The sequence below is a fragment of the Doryrhamphus excisus genome, chromosome 20 (genome assembly GCF_030265055.1).
Source record: "Doryrhamphus excisus isolate RoL2022-K1 chromosome 20, RoL_Dexc_1.0, whole genome shotgun sequence".
NCBI classification, from domain to species: Eukaryota; Metazoa; Chordata; class Actinopteri; order Syngnathiformes; family Syngnathidae; genus Doryrhamphus; species Doryrhamphus excisus.
The window spans coordinates 3,633,576-3,649,075 of NC_080485.1; the positions used below are offsets into that span (position 1 = coordinate 3,633,576).

Consider the following 15,500-nt stretch of genomic DNA (forward strand, 5'->3'; position numbering starts at 1 on the left):
TATTCTTTCACTCGTTAGAACAGGCTCTCGGATTTCAAGTGTCTCCGTTTACACATGCACCGTGGGAGTGGGTCGACGTTTTATTGCGGCCTCTAGAGGCGGATGCACAAACAAAAAGTTGAGTGTGGGATGTTCTCAGAGGGCAACATGCACATGTACTCCCTCTCTCTCTCTCGCTTCTCTCTCTCTCTCTCTGTGGGGGGAGAAAAGTGAGCTCAGGGGTAAGAGTCGCCTCTTTTTAACTGCAGTCTCATCCTCAGGACACTCCTGCTGACCTTTGGGGCGTAGCTATATGAGTTGTCTTTTTTTTTTTTTTTCATCAAAGAGGCGTGAGGTGAGGGACGGGGTCGCAAGTCCATAAAAAGTCCCTGAAGCTTTGGATTGATGAGTAAAAAGCGGTGCAGGAGAGCCACACTCGCGCAGGGGAGAAGGAGTGCCGCTCGGGCTGCAAGCTGATACCTCATTTGTCTCCTCTAAAGCGGCCTGGACGCCGTGCTGCCTCCATCAGTCCATGATTGTGGATATCTGCTCCTCCAGACAAGGGCAATGTAGTTGAACTTTCACACCTAAAGTGAGCAACATGACCCCTTGGAGCCGTGCCGTGTTTGGACTTACTTGGAGCTGTTTGACTTTTCTGTCCTGCGCTCACTGCGCCTTCACCGACAACCATGTGCACTCCAGTTTTATCTACCGGAGATTGCGCAATCACGAGCGACGGGAGATCCAGAGGGAGATCCTCTCCATCCTGGGTCTGCCTCATCGCCCGAGGCCCTTTTCTCCAGGTAAACAGGCATCCTCCGCGCCGCTCTTCATGCTTGACCTTTACAACGCCATGGCCGTGGAGGAAGAGGGGTTAACGCACGGCGCGGGGAAGAGCCACATCGCCAAGGCTCAAGGGAACATCAGGAAAGGTTACTACAGCCCCCCGCATGCAGGCTACTCCCGTGTGGCCCAGCCCTACCGAGCGGCCCCTCTGCTGGGTCAGAGCCCGGCGCTCACCATGACACATGACAACAACTTTCTCAACGACGCAGACATGGTGATGAGTTTTGTCAATTTAGGTAAGCCACACAAACACGCTTCACGTCAATTTTAAGGTCAGAATTCCGCCCGTTTTACCCTGTGGGGGACAGTGGGAGTCAAACATATTTGGCACTTTCTCCAGGACCAAAAGATCATTGGTACAAAAGTTTCATTCCAAGCTGGAAATCATCTTTTATTTGTTTTTTAATTGAATACAGCAGCCTAATTCCACTCATTTTACCCTGTTAAAGAAGAGGGCAGCAGGGGTCCTATTATTGTTAGAACCCAAGGCTACATTTTGGACGTTCAGGGCCACAAATATAAAGGCAAAATGCCAATGGTAAAAAAAAATAAATAAAAAATCTATTGCTATGATAAACCATTATTTTTAAAAATGTTGAATTGTGCCTCGTCCAAAATGAGCAATTTAGAGACAAAGATATGCTATATAGCTATAGCTATGTTGGCAATACCAATCCCTCTTGCTACCTCTTCTTATTCTCTGACAGACCAGGGGCCTATGAGGTGTGTTAAGAGTTATGATGCCATCTACTGTACATACAGTACTTAGAAACACATTATTAATGCCGTTACACCGGCGAGCAAGTAGCGCCACATCTATTTGTTGTGGATTTCAAGGAAAACTGCTTCTATGTTTTATATGTGTCCGTGATCATTGATACAAAAGCTGCTCTTTTGGAAGGCAACAGCCATTGTCACCACATTTTCCAAGGTTTCATTCCAAGCTGGAAATCATCTTTTATTTGTTTTTTAATTGAATACAGCAGCCTAATTCCACTCATTTTACGCTGATAAAGAAGAGGGCAGCAGGGGTCCTATTATTGCTAAATCTATTGCTATGATAAACCCTTATTTTTAAAAATGTTGAATTGTGCCTTGTCCAAAATGAGCAATTTTAGTCCATCTATTGCAAATTCTAGTCCATTTTAATTGAAAATGAACTTCCATCCACGTTCAACCATCAAATTGTACCCATTGTTAAAAAGAAGGAGTCAGTGAATGTCTCATGGGAACATGACGAGGCTTATTATTGGGATCCAAGCTCATGTTTTCTACTTCATTCAGGGACTAAAATAAAAGTGAAAGTATTATGAGCATCTACCTTTTTATCCCTCTGGTTTAGTGTCAAACACCGGTTGCCTTATTTCATTAGCGCAGTATTTTTGATCCATAATGTATAATTTAGTTGAAACTTATACTATAAATCATCCTTTTCAGGTTTTGTTCAGGTTTCAGTGTGGAATCTGACCATTGGAGAACAAAATGTAATTGTTTTGTTCAGTAGCTGCGACCTTTGACTCAACCGTTCAATGTGCCTTATCAGGTGACTGTCTGACCTTGAGAAAATATATGTTAATTATTTCCTGTCATTTAAAGTTAGGGGGGCGATAGTGATAGTTAACTTTAGTTTTTTAGCAAGTCGTAGTTTTGACACATTCCCGAATCAAAAGGATCTGTTTAAACAGAAATGGGATGCCGAGGTGCTCAATACATACAGTATCTATTTTTTGTTATAGAAGTGAATTGTGTGTCGAGTTGCTTGGCAGGAACTCACCTTGGCCTGAGCCCATGTGTTTCCACTTAGCACTCCGCCGGGGCATGTACATTGTCAGCCTTAAAAGCTCTGCTCTCGTTCTGGTGACTGTCAGTGAAGTGTTCAATGGGCCTCTGTCTTTATTACAGTACACTCAAATATAGCTACTGACCTCAGCTCCCTTCCAACCAGGTGCGATACGTGCCGAGGCTTTACTCCACAGGGCTTATTGGTCAGTCAATGTACCACTCTTTTGATTCATCAAGCATCCATAATCATGGACACTGTTATTGAATTGTTAGCCTCTCTGGATCTACATGATATGCCCGGTGGCACTTCTGCTTCAAATTACTGCCTGTGGCTCGTTTAATGGAAAACACTCAGCAGGAAAGAGTCAGAACTGACCCCTGACCTGTGTGTGTTAAGTAGCCACAGGCGTCCCTTCGTGATAAAATATCAGGAAAGTGCACTGCATGATATCGCTGCACAGTCCGCTGACCTCTGCCGCATGCCTTTTGTTTCGGTTGCCGCCATGCGGGGGTGTGAGACCTGGCGGGGACTTTTTTGTCATTGTCTTTTATGAGCACCATTTAACGATTGCAGAAAAGATGTTCAATCATCTTTGGTGTGTGTAGTGTAAACTCAAAAAGATACAGTATTCATTACTTGCTGTATCCCTAATGTAGTGGCCTCTTTCCATGGCAGCGGTTGACTAAATAAAACTAAAATAAAGTAAAACTATGCCTGACAAACACATACTGGAGAGGGAATAGGAACGTGTCACACAGAGTCATACTGTCACATATTATAGTTCATTAATTTGTGTATTGCTCATATTGTACTGAGCACCCAGACCAGAGGTAGGGAACCTATGGCTCGGGAGCCAGGTAGGGCTCTTTTGATGACTGTATCTGGCTCTCAAGCATTTACCACAATAAAAATGTATTTTTGCTAACATTTTAAAGTAAACATCACAGAAATCACTGTTAAAAATATTAAAAATCAACAACTTTCTTATGCATTTTAATTCGTCCATCTATTTTCTACTGCAATACGGCCGACCATATCTATCTTTCCTGATGATATTTTCCAGGTCAAACACCAAAACTCGATTATTACTGGGTAATGCGGTAAAGTACCTCGGTCATTAAGATGTAAATGTAAACTTTCCTCCTTTAGTCAAATAGTCACCTAGCTAAAGCTACAGAAGCAAGCCTTCTGGCAAAGATGGCCAAAAGAATGAAATATACTGAGTACGGTGCAAAACCATGCAGCAGCAGAAGTTGCATTAATGGCAGCAAGTATTTGATTTATTATTAGACACTGCGCTGCTCACAAAAGTGTGCTGGCCACACCCCATTGGCGTGGGGTAGTGTGCCTGGTCTACGTAATTAGAGCCCATTATATCTAAAACTGTTGGTCTTACATAAAAATGCACACATTTTATTGCATTCAATGTTTAAAAAAATGTATATGGCTCTCACAGATACACAATTTAAAATATCTGGTCTTCATGGCTCTTGTAGCCACAAAGGTTCCCGACCCCTGACCCAGACCCTTGTCATCTATCATAAGATCCTAATTGCTATCACTGGTATTCGTTTGTAGTGTCATCAAAAAATGTGCTGATATCAGGTGTAATGATGGTTTGAAGCAGTATGGAAAAGGCATGGACGATGGATTGAACACCAAAGTCCAAAGTCCAGAATGTAAACCACTACACCACAGCGGCTCAGAGTTAACTGTAATACTAATTTCTGCAAAATAAACTTCACCCAAAGGCCTTAAAGTCGGGAAGAAATGAAAGTAGTCACAAAATCAAATGTTTTTATGATGCGCCAGTCATCCATCCGCCAATAAACAACTCTAAAATACCAGTGAAGTGAAGTGATGAAGTTTCAAATGCACCTCTAGTGAGTTTCCTGAACCTCTGCCATCTTGGCTGTGATGTCACCTCTTGGCCACCTCTCGGCCACAACAGGTATGTTGTTTGACTGGCATTGATTTACACTGACACTGACAGCTCCATGGAGACCGCAAGACCAGGGACAGCGGTCCACGTTGGGCTTGCAATTGGGCATGAAAACCCATATTATTATTCTAAGATTAGTAGAATATTAATACAATTTTCAGCAGTTTTTGACTTTGTGTTTATATACATCCACATCAGTCACTAGCATGTGTCTCAGTCTCGATGATCGATGGTAGGAACACTCTCCGGTAATACACATTCAGTCTCAAAATGTCCTTTATCTAAGGCACAGTATCAAAACAATTGCCTGGTCGGAATGCACCAAAATACCAAAGCATCTGACGCTGCGAATGGCGTCTTTTTTAAATATAAACAAGCTTATTCTGTCTCCTTGAGTGTTCGAGCAAAACGCCTTCCGCACATCAGCGGGCATCCAATCATTTTCTCGACAACTTGACCTTATTCGCGTCATTGGAGCCTATCCCAGTTGTCTTTGCTGTCTGAGGGTATACCCTCGACTTCAATTCAACCAAAGCTGCACCACGCCAACACAGAGTCCACAGGTCCACAGGCACCACCATATAGGATGGTTCTCAGTGAAACGTCACTTGTTCCTTCTTCTCCAGTCTCCATCCGGAGACAGGTTTCAGTGGCCAAAAGTGTTCAAAACAGTATTCAAGGACACATCTAAGATCCCGTATATAGAAATGCCTTTCAGTGTTGTTTTTCATAGTAAAAAGAGGTAAAAGGTTAACATGTGTTTTGGTGTCACAGGCACTCAGACTCCACCCTGTCATTCATCTGGGAAAAGTGTTTAGTTGCCGACATTGGTGATGCTGTTTTGGTCGGCATTGGTCTTCAACTGACCAAACCCGAACAGCAGAACCTATGAAGGTGTTGTAGTTACCACCTGGTTGGGCGCTAATTAGGAAAGATTTAATTCAAGTGGCAATTAATTGAAACCACTGCTTGCGGAAATACGGTACGGTACAAAGGTATGATCAGAGAAGGTCAACTGAAGGTCAGCAATGAGGTCAGAGCAGACATTTAGGAATCCCGTCTGCTCTCTTCTCTGTCATGAGGAGCAGATGAGAGCGTCTTTAATTGAAATCAGCCTGTTTTCCTTAACTGACAGCCCATTCATCATGGCCGCAGAATGCAGTTAGGCTCACAGTGGAGGGCCTGTCTGCAAAGCGCTACCTGTATTCACTTGACTGATTTAATGAAGTGGAAAGTGCTTTTGTTGGGAGTCAAAATGTTTGGATTGGACTCGGAATGTAAAAGAAGATGTGATAAATGACTCCACTTTTTTCTCCCTGGTGAGTTCATACAATATGTTATATATAAAAGGTGTGAAGTCATTGTGTGATCTTCTCGACTGTAGTAGTAATTTTTTTTTTTAATTTGGGCAAATATATGAAACATTACAGTGCATTTCTTACATCAATCAAAATATAACTTTCCATTATTTACATTTGTATTCAACTATCTGATCCCAAGCCCAAAAGGAGTAGGCTGAAGCAAAAGCTTATAAATGCCTTTTTGCAAGATATAATCATGTTCATGCCACAGTCTTGTTTTCCCCTGTTATTATTATCATTGTAATATTATTATTGTTATTATCATTATTATTGTTATAATCTTTATCATTATTACCATTATTATTGTTGTTATTATCACCATTATTATAATCATCATTAATATTACAATTTTCATCATTATAGTTGTAACAATTTTTGGATTTTTAAATTTTTATTATTATTTAATTTTATTTAATTTTATCATTCCATTGGTTGTTTTCTGAAATCCGCAGTATTTGTGCTTTTATTGTCAAATTATTAGCCCACTTTTTCCCCCCCAAGTGTAACATTTACATATCATTTTTTACATATCATATCATTTACATATCATTTTCAAAAAACAAGAACTTGAATGAAATTGAAATGAAATTCTTACTGAAATATTTTCTTCCCCAGTGGAGAAAGATAAAGATTTTTCTCACCAACGGAGACACTACAAGGAATTCCGTTTTGATCTGACCCAGATCCCTGACGGGGAGGCAGTGACCGCCGCAGAGTTTCGGATCTACAAGGACCGCAGCCATGCCCGCTTTGACAACATCACACTGAAGGTTACTATTTATCAGGTCATCAAGGAGTTCCACAACAAGTGAGTGTCATCAGCAAACAACCTTGTCATCTGAATGCTGTTAGAATATCAAACGGTAAATTTGCAGTAGCGGTAGCAGCTATTGTCTTCTAAGTGCTTAAACCTTGGATCTCCATCTCTGCTTTCCTTCATTCTCACCATGTCGGCCATTACAAATATAGTTCTCGGATAGAGAGGACCCCATTAGCAAGCTGGCCACTTATGAAGCTTGGAGGGTCCATCAGTTATCACTCGTCTTGTGTTTCTTGCCTGGCTGGCCGAGTCCCAGACAAAACCACAAGAGGCTTGTATATGAAAAGGCGCGGGGGCTTCCTAACTGCTCCTGTGGTCAAAGTTAGATCCACTACGCTCGCCTGACTCCACAAGATTCCGGAAATTTAAACAGTGACATAGGTGAATGCACAGGGGCCTGCTCAAAAGTGGGCTTTTCTGCAAGAAATATGTGTGGGTGATCGAAGGCAAGATATGACCCTCAGGGGCTTTGAATGGCCCAGAGTCAATAAACTTCACCGTCTTAAAGGGGAAAGGTTTATGTTGGCTTGTTTGTTTTTACAAGCTATAGGCTGTTTTAGGCGCTGTTGCTGAAACTAAAATCCTATAAACTGAGGGTTCCCAGCCTTTATGGCAATGCGGACCATTTAGTGTGGTTGCAGCAGTAACATCGGGGGCGGGGCTGGGCTGTTGTTATACCCTGTGCACAAAAATGTCCACTGTAGGGGGGTGCAAACCTTTAAGAGAAGAAATACACACATATATGGTGTGTAGGACAAGTAGTAGTGACAATAATTAAAAAATATATCATTGATTTGCGTACCCTCCTCTGCCTCTGTCCACCAGAGGGTGCCAGAGGAACCTCCCCACCGGCAGCCATGTCCAAATGCAATGAAATGCATGATGGGAATAAGTTAAAATAGTGTCTTTTGTTCATTTAAAACTTGTATAGATATTTGTCTTGTATGTTTCTTGGCTAACCTTTTTAGTGTTTAGTTGGTGTGTGATGATTTTAGTGTCCTTTGTAAGTTAACACCTTGGGTCAGCCTCTTACTTTGAGTAACATCCTGTGATTTCCAAATGAGCTTGAGTGAGTTATTTTCATAGCTTATGATTGGCTCTTGGCAAATAAAGAGGTAACTGGGCGTATTTTGTCACTTGGTTAAATACAAAAGTTTGCCAGTCATATTTTTTCATTGTACTCTTCTGTACTTATATCGTTACTTATACCTGGAGGCAAAGACACTAGAGAGATAAGACCATTCCCTAAACTGCACAGAGGTACGCCATGGAGCAAAAAGTCCACCATGATGGTAAGCATGAGAGCTGGCCGGGGCGAGGCCCACAGCAGTGTACAATGTCCATCCATCCATTTTCTATACCACTTATTCTCATGAGGGTCGCAAGCATGCTGGAGCCTATCCCAGCTGTCTTTGGGCGAGAGGCGGGGTACACCCTGGACAAACAACCATTCACACTCACATTCATATTAGGGGTGTGTATTCAATACAAAATGCAAAATAATGATGGTGCATGCATTGCACCTGGGAAACAGCATATGGGGTGAAGTTGAACATGAATAAAACGGCGCTTGCATCGGATTTTACCGATACCCGTAAACGCATCGCGATGAATCTCGATTTCACCCGTCAATTGCATCCACACCCAGTGAATGAGCCCATGCACTGGCACCAGGTGCATGTGCATCAATGTATCGATTAATATTGATTATTTTCCACACCCTTAATTCATACCTATGGACAATTTGAGTCACCAATTAACCTAGCATGTTTTTGGAATGTGGGATGAAATCGGAGTACCCGGAGAAAACCCACGCACACACACAGGGAGAACATGCAAACTCCACACAGAGATGCCCAAGCCGGGAATCAAACCCTGGCCTCCTGGCTGTGTGGCCTGTGCTTATTTTTTTTTAGCATCAGTGCGTCAATCAAGCCGGCGCTAACTACCAGCATTAGGTTGAGGTACATCACTTCCAGTTCATGTTGCCTGGTTGTTTGCCAAGTGCCTGTTATCACTGGCCCCAAAACTAGATGTTCCTCCCACCGCTTATTAATCACAACTGCCACACTCATAGTAGGAGTGACTCGTAAATAAACCACAATGTCAGGATAGCACAGACACATACGGTGTAACCACGCCAAAGCACGGTACAATACAATGCTAATTCACTCAAAACATTCCTCTTTTCTCGGACAACTGTTGTATAAAATATCCAAACAGGAATTATGTTCACTACTGTACATTTACGTGAAATTTCTCCTGAGCTTCAGTTTTATTATACCTGCAATAAACACATGCATAACTCCTGAACGTTTGAGGCCACATGGAAAATCCCGCTCCTTTCCACATCAGCGTAACACAACCACAAAGGCAGAACAGGCACTGCTTGAAACGATCTGCTACTTGAAAGGTAAATTAAGAAGCTTTATTCCGACCTTTTTTCATAATTGATGCCTTATGTCAAGCCCACGCTGAAATACACAAATACTCAAACATGGCAATCGCAAACCCTCAACATGCTGTGCCCATGAAATGGCATTAACCTTGAGCTCTGCCGTCAATCATACTTCAACAAAGATGTTGCAATGCAGAGCCTGCAAACCAAAAAAAGGACCATACCCCTTCTGGGTTTTATATTTGAAGAGCTTTTCAAAGAAGACAGATTGAAAAGAAATGCAGCAAAGGGACAGAGATGGAGAACCTCACAACAAGCACTCAGCGTTTGGCGAAGAGGACATCCACATCCACTAAAGATAAGCCTCCGGTACCTCATTTATTATCTCCTCTATTCTAACTCATGGAGACCTGAATTTGGAAAACAGCCTTCAAAGAGCCATATGGGTTTTTTATGTGTGTGTCGCCATTAAGGCTTTGCAATGCTGAGGTGCACAGAAAGTTTTTATTTGCTTTGGAGCTTAGGCCGACCCAGGACTTTGGTAATTTGTTTGCAATGCAGCAAATAAGTGCCGACATTCATTTCAGCGGCTATGCTTGGAAAAGCGTGACGAGTCTACCTGATAACCCACCAGAACAGTACATTTAAAGTGGAACATGTTTATTTATGTGCTCCCACATTCAGAGATGCAGAGACCTTCTTGTTAGACTCCAAAAGGGTTCAGGCAACCGATGGAGGCTGGCTGGTGTTTGACATCACAGCTACCAGTAACCACTGGGTGATGAACCCACAGCAGAACCTGGGCCTCCAACTCTGTGTGGAGACTTTAGATGGTATGTCAAGAACGTCTTTTGTCCTAATTTTGGTGCACATCACAATAAAAATGTGGAGAGAGTGATTTTACTTCATCCTCAAAGTTTGACCCATATGGTCTCTACCTAATTCACAAGGGACACAAATGTACAGTTTGTATGGAAGTACAGATTATAGTAGCAAGTGAGAGTGTCTATATCAGGGGTGGGCAAACTACGACTCGGGGGCCACATCCGGCCCGCCAAGTGTTTCAATATGGCCCGCCTGTTTTTTCCAAATATTTCATTTGAACTCAACATACAACCTGGCATCGTGGCTTGGGCCAATTTTTTGATGGTTGAGGTAGCTGCTTTATCAATTTCGTCATTTGATGTGGTCTGTTACAAAATGCTCCTGTAAAAAGGGACACAAGCACATAATAATAATAATAATAATAATAATAATTATTATTATTATTATTATAATAATAATAACATAATAATAATAATAACATAATAATAACAACATAATAATAATAACATAATAATAACATAATAATAATAATAATAACATAATAATAATAATAATAATAATAACATAATAATAACATAATAATAACACAATAATAACATAATAATAATAATAATAACAAAATAATAATAATAATAATAACATAATAATAACATAATAATAACATAATAATAACATAATAATAACATAATAATAATAATAACAAAAGAATAATAACAATAATAATAACAATAATAATACATTTAATTTCTAACACACATAATAATAATAACATAATAATAACATAATAATAATAATAATAACATAATAATAATAATAATAATAACATAATAATAACATAATAATAACACAATAATAACATAATAATAATAATAATAACAAAATAATAATAATAATAACATAATAATAACATAATAATAACATAATAATAACATAATAATAACATAATAATAACATAATAATAACATAATAATAACATAATAATAACACAATAATAACATAATAATAATAATAACAAAAGAATAATAACAATAATAATAACAATAATAATACATTTAATTTCTAACACACTTTACATCAATAAATGATTTCGAAGTGCACATATATAAGATTGCATGACACTTTTACATGTAAAATATGCGTAAAAATAGGACTGTTACGTGTAAAATACTATATAGTCTGCCCCCCACATCAATTTTGTTAAATCAATGCGGCCCGCGAGTCAAAAAGTTTGCCCACCCCTGGTCTATATCGAGTAGAGTGTAGTGTAAGACTTTTATTGTTTTGTATATTTAATCCTCACCGTTACATTTTAAAGGGCGCAGTATCAACATCAAATCTGCCGGCATTGTTGGACGCAATGGACCGCAGTCCCAGCAGCCATTCCTGGTTGCTTTCTTCAAGGCCAGTGGCGTGCTGCTTCGATCGGTCAGAGCTGCCGGTGGGAAAAAGAAGAACCACAACCGTAATAAATCCACTCATCAACAAGAATCCTCTCGGGCACCGAAAAGTGGAGGTATGGTCCCTTTAGTAACGCTCCTTTTCGACTGCATGACTACTTACTAAGAGTGACGTGCTGTGAGGTTTGTGGCCGGTTGATGGTATTACAGGTAATAGTCATTAAGAGTACAACAAAAACATGTTTGTCTCACACCAACTACCCTCATGTCCTCCTTCGCTACATCCATAAACCTCCTTTTTGGTCTTCCTCTACGCCTCCTACCTGGCAGCATCCTTCTACCAATATATTCACTATCTCTCCTCTGGACATGTCCCAACCATCTCAGCCTCTAACATGTAATGTCCCTTTGATGTACTTGTTCCTGATCCTATCCATCCTGGTCACTCCCAATGAGAACCTCAACATCCTCATCTCTGCTACCTCCAGTTCTGCTTCCTGTCTTTTCCTCAGTGGCACCGTCTCTAGACCAAACAACATGGCTGGTCTCACCACAGTTTTGTATACCTTTCCTTTCATTTGAGCTGAAACTCTTCTATCACACATCACGCTTCTTCACCTCCTTTTCACAATCTCCATTCTTCTGAACTGTTGAGCCCAAGTCCTGCTTCATATTTTCAGTACATTAAAGACATTACATGGGCTGTAGTATGTAGGTGTATGTATTTTTTTAGATTATTGTCAACATGCTGACGTTACGTGAGCTTGTTTGTGTATTATTTATATTTGATCAGGAAATGTGCAAATTCAGCTAATTTGACTCAAGAAAATGTTAAACGCTTGAAATGACAAATATTAATTATAAAATGACCAATATTATATATACACATAATTCTTCCTGCCATCAGTCTCCTCTCACCGTGGCTCACTCTGACTGATGCGTTCAATGACACCTATTTTTTGTAGTTCTCACAGTATTATTTGGCTTTGCCGTGGAAAGTCGGCATAAGTACAATTGACATGAACAGCAATTTTGATTCAAGATCATTCTCATTCGGTTTTTTACTGCTAAATATTTGATTACGTGTTCACGAAACCTTGCCCAGGATACACGACTTCTAATTGTACAGTTTTTCACGTACAAATTGATTGCAGCTAACAAAGTTGTCCTTGACGGTAGTTCCCACATTTGACGTCTTGACCATTTTAGGCACCTGCTGTTTTTGAAGCAACAATATGTTTTAATTTCACCTTAAATGATTTCTGCTTTAAGCTGCTCTATTCCTCAATTGGGTTCTGTGATGTTTTTGTGTCATTGAAGCAATTTCTTATTTGCCCCATTGTTTTTGCCATTGCAGATTATAACACAAGTGAGCAAAAGCAAGCCTGCAAGAAACACGAGCTTTATGTCAGCTTCCGTGATTTGGGTTGGCAGGTACGACAAAACCACTGAAGAAAAACAAAGACTGATAAAATAATGAGGTGAAATGAATATATGTTCCAACACAGGACTGGATCATAGCGCCTGAAGGCTACGCCGCTTTTTACTGTGACGGCGAATGCTCATTTCCACTCAATGCACACATGAACGCAACAAATCACGCCATTGTCCAAACCCTGGTGAGTGTATCCCACGTTCTCTGTCATCGTCATCGTCATGTTCTCCGCAGCTCTAATTCATGTGAGCGCCTCAACATTCTCACCTCTTCTCAAGCTTACTTTACTCGCTGTCTTTTATAGGTCCATTTAATGTTTCCTGACAACGTGCCAAAGCCGTGCTGCGCTCCCACCAAACTCAATGCTATTTCAGTGCTTTACTTTGACGACAGCTCCAACGTCATTCTCAAGAAGTATCGAAACATGGTGGTGAGGTCTTGCGGTTGCCATTAGTTTAATTTATGCTGTCTGCAATAGGAAAAGGTCGGAAAACACATCAACTCCAGAATGCGATGTGCTTGTACAGTGTTATGTATATAAAGTTTTATTACCTAATTTATTCTCTGTTCAAAAATAGCACTGAATATTGTGATATTTAAATGGTTAGTAATAATGTTGAGTAGACATTGTTCTTACCACACATAATGATGTCCCTTGGCATATACTCCCTTTTATAAATCGTTCATTTCACCGAAATCATCATCACTGAAGGTCTTGTAAATCTTGCTAAAGTGCTCTTTTCAAGTGCGGAAATAGAAAGAAATGGACCAAAAAGATGCCCAGGGGATGACATCACGACTCGAGGTGCCTGTTGGAGGAAAAAAGCAGACTTTTCCAGTACATTCTCGGGTTCTCGGGTTACATACAAGTTTGGTTCCAGTTATATAAGTCGGATCTTATATCTAAGGCAGGGGTCGGGAACCTTTTTGGCTAAGAGAGCCATGAAGACCAGATATTTTAAAATGTGTATCTGTGAGAGCCATATACATTTTTTTAAACGTTGAATGCAATAAAATGTGTGCATTTTTATGTAAGACCAACAGTTTTAGATATAATGGGCTCTAATTACGTAGACCAGGCACACTACCCCACGCCAATGGGGTGTGGCCAGCACACTTTCGTGAGCAGCGCAGTGTCCAATAATAAGTCAAATACTTGCTGCCATTAATGCAACTTCTGCTGCTGCATGGTTTTGCACCGTATTCAGTACACGTATTTCATTCTTTTGGCCATCTTCGTCAAAAGGCTTGGTTCTGCAGCTTTAGCTAGGTGACTATTTGACTAAAGGATGTTAATGTTTTTTTGACATCTCAATGACCGAGGTAGACTACAGCATTACCCAGTAATAATCAAGTTTTGGTGTTTGACCTGGAAAATATCATCAAGAAATATGGATATGGTCGGCCATATTGCAGTAGAAAATAGATGGACGAATTAAAATGCATAAGAAAGTTGTTGATTTTTAATATTATTTTTAACAGTCATTTCTGTGATGTTTACTTTAAAATGTTAGCAAAAATACATTTTTATTGTGGTAAATGCTTGAGAGCCAGATACAGTCATCAAAAGAGCCCTACCTGGCTCCCGAGCCATAGGTTCCCTACCTCTGATCTAAGGTATAACTCCAGTGACGTGTGGTGATGTTCATGATTGGTGAGGCACTGACTCCTTTGGAGTCTTCTACATATTAATACAGGTTGCTCATTTAAAAAAAAAAAAAAAAAAACGCTAATATTTCAGTTGGGTTAAAAACTACCTTTAATCTGTACATGAAGTACATGTACCCTATCCTTCTCCAGGAATAGCTCTTATACTTTGTTGTAAAAGTCTGATCACCTCCTGGTGAGCTGGGGTGTATACAGTAGTCCTTCAACTTGGAAGTCAAACTCATTCATTCATCACAGCATAAAAATATCTAGAAATTGACCTGTCAATCTAGTTGGAGCTCACACTACTGTTGTGTATTTCAATAAAGTTTTAATGACGTTTAAAGGGGACCTATTATGCTCATTTGTCGGACCTTCGCATTTAGTCGTGGACTTCTATAGAGCAGCTTTACATGATAACCAGCACAGAAAGCTTTGTAGATCTTCCAGAATATGCACCTATTCCAGATGTATTCATTCATTCATTCATTTTCTACCGCTTTTCCTCACGAGGGTCGCGGGGGGTGCTGGAGCCTATCCCAGCTGTCTTCGGGCGTAAGGCGGGGTACTGGTCGCCAGCCAATCACAGGGCACATATAGACAAACAACCATTCACACTCACATTCATACCTATGGACAATTTGGAGTCGCCAATTAACCTAGCATGTTTTTGGAATGTGGGAGGAAACCGGAGTACCCGGAGAAAACCCACGCATGCACGGGGAGAACATGCAAACTCCACACAGAGATGCCCGAGGGTGGGATTGAACCCTGGTCTCCTAGCTGTGAGGTCTGCGCGCTAACCCCTAGACCACCGTGCCGCCCTCAGATGTATTTATTTCCCGCAAAAACAGTCTTTTTGTTCATTTATTCCACCCTCGGCACGCCTCCAGGCACGCCCACGCCGTTGTGATTGGTCACACCCCCAAGTGCTCATGAGGACTTCCGGATAGCTGCCGAACCCAACTTTATAGGAGTCTTTAAATGTCCGCTTTTAACATACAGCCATATGTTTTGGATCCCGAATCTGATCCGGAAGTCGAGGCCGGACAGTTTCTCAAGAAAAG

At 40.6% G+C, this 15,500-nt stretch overlaps 1 protein-coding gene across 1 annotated transcript; it reads left to right on the forward strand.

The window, feature by feature from the left end:
- Positions 1-274: 274 nt before the first annotated feature.
- bmp5 (bone morphogenetic protein 5) lies at positions 275-14,807 on the forward strand. Its single transcript, XM_058058307.1, has 7 exons — positions 275-1,061; positions 6,527-6,719; positions 9,814-9,962; positions 11,270-11,467; positions 12,709-12,785; positions 12,860-12,970; positions 13,091-14,807. The coding sequence occupies exons 1-7, from the start codon at positions 581-583 to the stop codon at positions 13,238-13,240; spliced, it is 1,359 nt and encodes a 452-aa protein (XP_057914290.1). The 5' UTR covers positions 275-580; the 3' UTR covers positions 13,241-14,807.
- Positions 14,808-15,500: the final 693 nt, after the last annotated feature.